Source organism: Sebastes umbrosus, chromosome 3, assembly GCF_015220745.1.
Source record: "Sebastes umbrosus isolate fSebUmb1 chromosome 3, fSebUmb1.pri, whole genome shotgun sequence".
NCBI lineage: Eukaryota > Metazoa > Chordata > Actinopteri > Perciformes > Sebastidae > Sebastes > Sebastes umbrosus.
The window spans coordinates 12,706,405-12,715,184 of NC_051271.1; the positions used below are offsets into that span (position 1 = coordinate 12,706,405).

The 8,780-nt window shown below is 39.7% G+C and overlaps 1 protein-coding gene across 1 annotated transcript; it reads right to left on the reverse strand.

Annotated features, from left to right (window-relative positions):
• Nucleotides 1-5,071: 5,071 nt before the first annotated feature.
• Nucleotides 5,072-8,158, reverse strand: LOC119484896 (golgin subfamily A member 6-like protein 22). The gene is made up of 2 exons (XM_037764073.1): nucleotides 6,502-8,158; nucleotides 5,072-6,174 (listed from the first exon to the last, which is right to left on the reverse strand). The coding sequence occupies exons 1-2, from the start codon at nucleotides 8,090-8,092 to the stop codon at nucleotides 5,072-5,074; spliced, it is 2,694 nt and encodes an 897-aa protein (XP_037620001.1). The 5' UTR covers nucleotides 8,093-8,158.
• Nucleotides 8,159-8,780: the final 622 nt, after the last annotated feature.

The following is an 8,780-nucleotide window of genomic DNA, read 5'->3' on the forward strand; positions in this document are numbered from 1 at the left end:
CACCTCCACTGTGTCGAGGGGGAATCCCAGGACAGCATCACTCTGAGCAGTACCAATACCAATAACGTGGATTAGTGTTCGTTTTGCTTCAAATTGAAAGAGGATTGTCTTCACTTGTATCACCATATCTGAATTACTGTGTGGAAGTTTTTGGTAACACTTAACACCAAAAGCAACTTACAACCATTATGCATATTTAAAAAAGAGAGCAATCAGGATAGTAAATAATGTGGAATATAATAGGGAACACACAAACACACTGTTTTTAAAGTCACATGCATTGAAATTAATTTGAATTTTTTTTAATTAACGAGGTTAGTCCCATTGAGATTAAGAACCTCTTTTCCAAGGGAGACCTGGCCAAGACGGTCAGCAGCAAGAACACAAAGTTGCAGACACATTGACACAAATAGAGATAAAATACAGTTCACAAACACTAAAATCACTCAAATTTGCATTAAAAGAGAACTATCTAAAGACAAATGGGGGAACAAAAAGCAACTTTTCTGGTAGTCAGCTGTACAACAAGGGGGCTAAAAACATTGGCATGTCATAGAGTCTGCTTCTAAAGCCTTCATTTTAGATCTGGATGGATTTGGTCATTTAAAACTATTATTTAAGAGGAACATTTTTAATATTTCAATAAGCATTGTGTTCGTACAACAAAGAGTATGTGTATTTCAGGGGTGGATTTGTGGATTGCGTTGGGTGATGGGTTGAAGCGGAGCACAAATATAAATATATATATATATAAAATATATATATAATATAAATAAATATAATTTAATAATAATATAATAATATATAAATGAAATTAATATAATAATATAATAAATAAATATAAAAAAAATTAAAATTATAAAATAATATATATATATATATATATAAATATAATATAAATCTATTTAAAAAATATATTTTTGGGAGGTACGTATTGTAGTTGGTAGTTTATTGTTATTTGTGACAATAAATATGGATTTACTTTTCTCTACCAAGTCATGATTTATTTAATTTTTTTTCAAGTTAGTTGAGTTACTTCATAAACTTTCCATGTACTGCCTTGCAGCAGCTGAAGTACCCCTTGGTTGGGAGTCACTGCGTTAGACCACCTTGATTACTGGACACTGCAAAGCATATTAAAACACAAGGGTTTCTGGAGAGCTAGGTCAGATGTAGTGCATGCTATAAAGTGTAATAATCCAACAATCTCATAATAAAATGGCAGTGAATGCTTGCAAGTAAAATCGATTTTTTTTAATCCATAAATGATCACTGATCATAAGTGTTTTAACCAAGTGCTTGTTTTTCTTCTTTCCCTGTGCAGGTGTTCACCATCCTGGCTTTCCAGCTGCTGTTCACCTTCAGCGTGGTATGTGTGTTGTTGAAGGTGAGGAGATGCAGACCAGCATGTGCCTCAGTTTCTTCATCATCTTCGTCGTGGCGGCCACCGCCCTCAGCTGCTGCAAGTCCTTCAGTCGGCATCACCCCTGGAACATCATGGGACGGGTGGGTTACAAATACAGATATACTGTAGATACCGTCACAGATATCTATATTTAAAATTTACAACTTAACATTTAAATAATAGAATAAAAGCACAGTTAACCCTAACAATATGATAAAAAATAATCATAGCTTTGCAGTTTAAAAGGAAATATATATCGGTTATGAAACACCTGAGGTCACACAGTCACTTCCTGGAAAGAACAGTGAAATGTAGGCGAGCTGCTCTTTTCTAGAAAAACTAAAAAGTAGTAATGATAAAACATGTTGGCTAATTTTCTATTCACTGCTTGGTTTTCTTCAACATTTAGACTTCTCTTTACATTTAAATGGGCTCTGAGATTTTTTTTATTGCGTCCAAATGAAAACCTCAGTTTCCTCTAAAGTTGTGTTCACACACTCACAGGTTCACTGTGAGCCGTTGAGGTTTTGTTGGCATTTAAAATTAGGACATCCTGTATTGTGACCGTTAATACACAATGCAGAGCATGGCACAGACACTTGGCCACCAGGCTTTGTCACTACCCAGGGCCAACTCCTTCTCCCCAGGGCTAACACCAATAGTGTTCATGCCTTCAAGAACAGATTGAATAAAAACCTCATCAGCATGACGCTGCAATCCTAAAGTTCAAGAACTTCACAAATCAGCTTCATATATACTCCTGAGTAGCTGCACGACAGTGATATGCTCTCTGCATAGTATTTATGAAGCTTATGTCTACTAAAGTAAAAAAAAAAAAAGGGGTTCTGGTAGAATAAAAGATGTCTGCACTTCACATGTTTCTCATTAAGGTCTACGAAAGACGAGGATTATTTAAGGACATTAACATCTGGATCTGTCTCTGTTTGAAGCAGTTAAACTTGTGAAGCTATCTATGAAGCAAACTATATGGGCAAAAGCTATCTCAGATGATATTGGAGATGTTTAAAGGTATAGTTCTAGTGGGGTTGTATGAGGTACTTATCCATATTAGGTGTATTACCTATAGATGGTGGTCTGCACGCCCCCAGGTTGGAGAAATAGACTGGAGTACCGACACCGGAGCAAAGCAATGTAATGCTGTGGAGTTGGACGACAGAAAAATGTATTTCAGCCAACTAAAAGAAAGGCTCACCTAAAAAAAAATCAATATCTGTTTAAGTGTACGCTATATTTAGAATACTTTCACCACTTTATCTTCCCGTTCTCGCCCTTTCCTGCTCCTTTCCAATGGGGAACTGAACTGAAAGAGAAACTTATATATGTGGACCGTAGTGGAACAGACTTGTTTTGACAGCTTCTGTGCTGATATAAGGCAGTTTAAACTGAAGCGATTTATGGGACCTAAGATTATAACTGTTTTGCAGAAATACAAACTTCTGGCTTAAGTAAGTGAAATTTGCCAGAGATGATCGTATAGACTAAATGTCGTAATCTATGCAAAGTGAGGGATGACCATCCTACCATGCTTTATAAGGTACAATGGTCGGTCCTGAAGCTAGAATTAGTGACCTCTAACTGCTGCCATGAAGCTGTATGGACTTAGAAACAACCATTGGGCACTGATGGGCATTTCAATGAATTGCTTGTTCTGCCAGCAAGGGGAAAATAAAGTTTCTGTCTTTCAAGATAATCAAACATGCAGCATTTCAGTGCGATTTTAAAATCTAAACAGCAGACCAGATGGGAATGAGCCCTAGGAGACTCTTCTAGCGATGGGATGCTGTGGAGAAACTGCTCAGAGTGATGCTGGTAATCCAGCTGTTTATGCACTCCATAAATAAACTCTTTCAATAAATAAAGTTCTTTGTACCAGAAATATCACAGCTCCATTACAGGAAACATGAATGGAACTGCCTTCCTTTTTATAGGTGCTGTAAGGCACGACACTTTAGACATTATTGTAATTATTTCATTTATTTTATTTATTCCTTGATATTAAAATGAGGCCAAGATAGGACACCATTACAAGGTTACCGAAGTAAAAATATGTACTTGTGTAAACGAAATAGAGGTATATTTGTTTTTGGTGGCCTAGACTTAGCGCTCTTTATAACACACATTGTTAGTGTTAAGAAATGAATACGATTTTGAGATTAACACAATTATCAGATTCAACCAGCAAGACTTCTAATGCTTCAATGATTAAATTCTAATTTAAGGTAATGAATGACAATGGAGTGACGGTGACATACATGGCAGTGTGGTAAAAAGGCACACGCATACATGACAGTGGAAAACAGAAGCTAGAAACAATCTAATCGAACACTTTCAGATGTCGGCTAACTCTCAGCTAAATGTATATTCAACTCTCGACTCTGCTCCACTAATTGCCAGGAATTGTAATATTAGCCTAAACCACAGTGATGTAATTACTGAATTTGGCAAACAGTTGTTTTAAAGTAATCTATGGACTTGTGATGCACCATAATTTCTGAATGTAATATCTGAATATGAAGCCAAGGACGTTTTGAACATAGTCCTTCAGTCTTTCCATTTCTAAGTCATGCCTACCATCTAGTGTTTGGAGGAAGAAGTGACATGTGACCATTGAGAGACACATACTATCAATACACTGCATATAATTCTGTCATCTGCCCACTGTGGAATTAAAACTAACTTGAGAAATGCTTTGGCAGTTTGGGGGCGGAAGAGGAGGGCTAAAAGCAAGTAGACAGTTACTGCACCGGCACATTTGTCTTGAGTCAGGGGGAGATCGACCTCATTTTATGTGTTTTATGTGTTCCTGTATTTTTACTTGTTCTACATTGTGCTCCACAATGTCTCCACGCTTTCATCGCTGTTGAACAATTAGATGTTACCAGTGAATATGGTTCGACTACAAGTGATGCCAGTGCAGGATTGGTGGAGGTTCCCCTTGAGTGTGCAGTAATATTTTACATAATGTGTGTGTGCAACATAAATGTATTACATGTTTCTTTGTAAGTGAAGTGTTCATTTTGTATTTCGTTTTTCAATTTTGTCATTATTATGATACTCAAGTGTTCTTATCTAATGTCTTTTTCATTTTACAGATTCAATTTCCCTTCCAAATTCTTGTTGTTATTAATTATTTATTTATTTATTTAATTGAATTTTTTTAAACATTCACACAAAAAGCTCATTCACACACCGATGGCACAGCCTTCGGGAGCAATTTTGGGATCAGTATCTTGCCCAAGGACACTTCAACCTGCGGACTGGAGGAGCCGGGGACCGAACTACTAATCTTCACGATTAGCAGACGACCCTCTCTACCTCCTGAACAACAGCTGCCCGTACCTCTCACCCACTAGGAGCCTTCACAGCTCACATCAGGTGAGAGGTCATGATTCACACTCACACCTATAGGCTGCATGTCTTTGGACTTTGGGAGGAAACCGGAGCAACCGGAGAAAACCCCCATGCAGACACAGAGAGAACATGCAAACTCTACACAGAAAGGCCCCACAGACAGTGCTCACCACTGCTCCACCGTTCCCATTCATTTATAAATATAAATTATGTTTATCACATTCATAATCTATATTTATAAATTACTTTGTTGTTAGGATTTAAAGTGGAGTTGTAGTTTGTAGGGATTGTAGTTTACATGAAAGGCAATTCAAAGTTGTTGGCGTAGGGCAGTAGCTGGTAGTAGGTATAGTCCATCAGGTAGTTACACCCTGGGCCTACACCCACAGCGGTGATGGCAAGCGGGAGACCTACTTTCAGCAGACATTTAGCAGAACGGCACAAGAAACTTCTGGTCCGAGACACAGAAGCTGGAGACTCTGGGAGGCTCTCATCGCTCTGATACCCAGATGTCGTCTCAGAGAAGTTCTCATCTCCCTGCTGCCCAACGCCAGCTACTATCTCCTCCTCTAGCCTCGCCTCTTGCTGGTGTTTAAGATCACGGACTGATTGCCTCAAATCGGTTGTTAGGCTGTAACATTCTTCTAACTGTTCCTGATAATAAGCAATTTTCCTGGTTTGGATTGCTTTGTGCTCGTCCATTTGGAAGATTTGTTCGTTAGCCAGCTCCATTTGGGACTGGAGATCTTGAACAGCTGTCTTCAGGTTTCTCGTCTCCTCATTTTGTTTTGCTGTCAGAGACTCAAGTCGAGCCAGCTCATTGGTGGCGTTCCTGTTCTGCTCACTCAGAGAGACTTCCTTTTTTGGAAGATCATGCAGTGCTTGACTCAACTCTTTTACAGCACAGGTCAGCTTCTGTATTTCCTCATCTTCATCCCAGATGAGTTCCTGACCTTCTCTTACCTGGTGCTGAAGATCAACGCCAGCTAGTATCTCCTCCTCTTGCCTCGCCTCTTGCTGGTGTTTAAGATCACGGACTGATTGCTTCAAATCGGTTGTTAGGATGTAACATTCTTCTAACTGTTCCTGATAATAAGCAATTTTCCTGGTTTGGATGGCTTTGTGCTCGTCCATTTGGCAGATTTGATCATTAGCCAGCTCCACTTGGGACTGGAGATCCTGAACAGCTGTCTTCAGGTTTCTCGTCTCCTCATTTTGTTTTGCTGTCAAAGACTCAAGTCGAGCCAGCTCATCGGTGGCATTCCTGTTCTGCTCACTCAGAGAGACTTCCTTTGTCTGAAGATCATGCAGTGCTTGACTCATCTTTTTTCCAGCACAGGTCAGATTCTGTATTTCCTCATCTTTATCCCTGATGAGTTCCTCACTCCGTTGTAATTGTTCAGTCTCTGCTTGTCTCAGTGATTCAATGCGAGCCACCTTCGCGATAAGGCTCTGGTGCTCATCAGCTGTGATTTTCCCGTTTTTCTGCAGTTCTTGAACTTGTTTCCGCAGATTCTCATTCAGAGACTCAAGTTGAGACACCTCATTGGTGGCGTTCCTGTTCTGCTCACTCAGAGAGACTTCCTTTGTCTTAAGATCATGCAGTGCTTGACTCATCTCTTCTCCAGCACAGGTCAGATTCTGTATTTCCTCATCTTTATCCCTGATGAGTTCCTGACTTTCTCTTACCTGGTGCTGAAGATCACGGACTGCTGCCAACAGATGTTCAGTCTCTGCTTGTCTCAGTGATTCAATGCAAGCCACCTTCGCGATAAGGCTCTGGTTCTCATCAGCTGTGATTTTCCCGTTTTTCTGCAGTTCTTGAACTTGTTTCCGCAGATTCTCATTCAGAGACTCAAGTTGAGACACCTCATTGGTGGCGTTCCTGTTCTGCTTACTCAGAGAGACTTCCTTTTTCTGAAGATCATGCAGTGCTTGACTCATCTCTTCTCCAGCACAGGTCAGATTCTGTATTTCCTCATCTTTATCCCTGATGAGTTCCTGACCTTCTCTTACCTGGTGCTGAAGATCAACGCCAGCTAGTATCTCCTCCTCTTGCTGGTGTTTAAGATCATAGAGTGATTGCTTCAAATCGGTTGTTAGGATGTAACATTCTTCTAACTGTTCCTGATAATAAGCAATTTTCCCGATTTGGATTGCTTTGTGCTCGTCCATTTGGAAGATTTGTTCGTTAGCCAGCTCCATTTGGGACTGGAGATCTTGAACAGCTGTCTTCAGGTTTCTCGTCTCCTCATTTTGTTTTGCTGTCAGAGACTCAAGTCGAGCCAGCTCATTGGTGGCGTTCCTGTTCTGCTCACTCAGAGAGACTTCCTTTTTTGGAAGATCATGCAGTGCTTGACTCAACTCTTCTACAGCACAGGTCAGCTTCTGTATTTCCTCATCTTCATCCCAGATGAGTTCCTGACCTTCTCTTACCTGGTGCTGAAGATCAGCGCCAGCTACTATCTCCTCCTCTTGCCTCGCCTCTTGCTGGTGTTTAAGATCACAGACTGATTGCTTCAAATCGGTTGTTAGGATGTGATATTCATCTAACTGTTCCTCATAATAAGCCATTTTCCTGGTTTGGATTGCTTTTTGCTCATCCATTTGGCAGATTTGTTCGTTAGCCAGCTCCATTTGGTACTGGAGATCCTGAACAGCTGTCTTCAGGTTTCTCTTCTCCTCATATTGTTTTGCTGTCAGAGACTGAAGTCGAGCCAGCTCATTGGTGGCGTCCCTGTTCTGCTCACTCAGAGAGATTTCTTTTTTCAGAAGATCATGCAGTGTTTGACTCATCTCTTCTCCAGCATAGGTCCGCTTCTGTATTTCCTCATCTTTATCGCTGATGAGTAACAGCTCATGTTCGTCTTGTTGAGCTGCACGATGCTTGAGGTCATATACGTCCCTCAGATCTTCAATATCTGCTTGGTCTACTTTGTCCAGAAATTGAAGTCTGGCCACCTCAACAGTCTCCGTCTCCAGCTGTCTTGTCAGAGTGTTATTTTTCTTTGTGATGCCTTCAAACTCCACCTGAAGCGTCTCCTTTTCCTTAATCTCCCTTTTCAGTTGCGTCCTTGCATCCATCAGTTGGTTCTGCAGATCTTGCACAACTTGCAGGTGCACGACACTTTCCTCCCTCACTTTTTCCAACTCCACTGTCAGCGACCGTTCTTTTGACTCCAGTTTAAAGTTCTTATGTCGAGGTTTGTCATAAAAGTCTTTTGGAAGCCGTTGAGGCTCCTTTGACACACGGACGAGATGTAATTTCTCCATCGCTGCGCGGCGCATAGCGTTGTGTAAATGATATTGAGACATCGCGGTTGTTCTCAAAACTCTTCAAATCGCAGGTTGCTAAATCTTAAAATAATATGAGAATCCCTGGTTTGTCTAGCTATGGTTTGTTCCTGAACACACTCTTCCTTTGATCTGCTGTGACGTCATAACATTCCAGTGGCTGTGATCGTGACATGAGGTCATGACATTCATGCGCCGTTCCACGCATGCGCATAGAATATCATGACGCTGCATCATAACATTCTATGCGCATCTGCTTGAGCCATAGCATGTTTTTTTTTAAAAAAGACACAAGCTGTGATCTATCTGAGATAGACACATAATGGTGACTAAAAGACTGACAAAACATTTGAAAATTTGCATTAATTTAGTTAATGTGAATCCAACCACCTTCATTATTTATTTACCTGTAATTTCTTTTTTATGAATTTTTTATTTTTTTTAGTTTGTTGGATATATTCTTCAAGATCAAATTAAATCAAGATAAATTTCACCCGATGTGAATATAGGACAGGCTTGCATGCCATAAACTTTAAAATGTAAAGACTTATTCAGAATATAATGAGAAAAAAGTCGTAATGTTATGAGAATAAAATCATAATTTTAGAGAGAAAAAAAAGAAAATAACACGTAAATTTACTACTTTATATTGTGACTTTATTCTCATAATACTACGACTTTTTTTCTTGTAAACCTATGACTTTATTCT

Excerpts from the sequence above, each read along its gene's own strand:
- LOC119484896 (XM_037764073.1), bottom strand. The coding sequence starts at position 8,092 with ATGTCTCAATATCATTTACACAACGCTATGCGCCGCGCAGCGATGGAG. Across the intron at positions 6,175-6,501 it reads GAGACAAGCAGAGACTGAAC|AATTACAACGGAGTGAGGAA; the intron begins ATCTGTTGGCAG and ends CAGAGACTGAAC.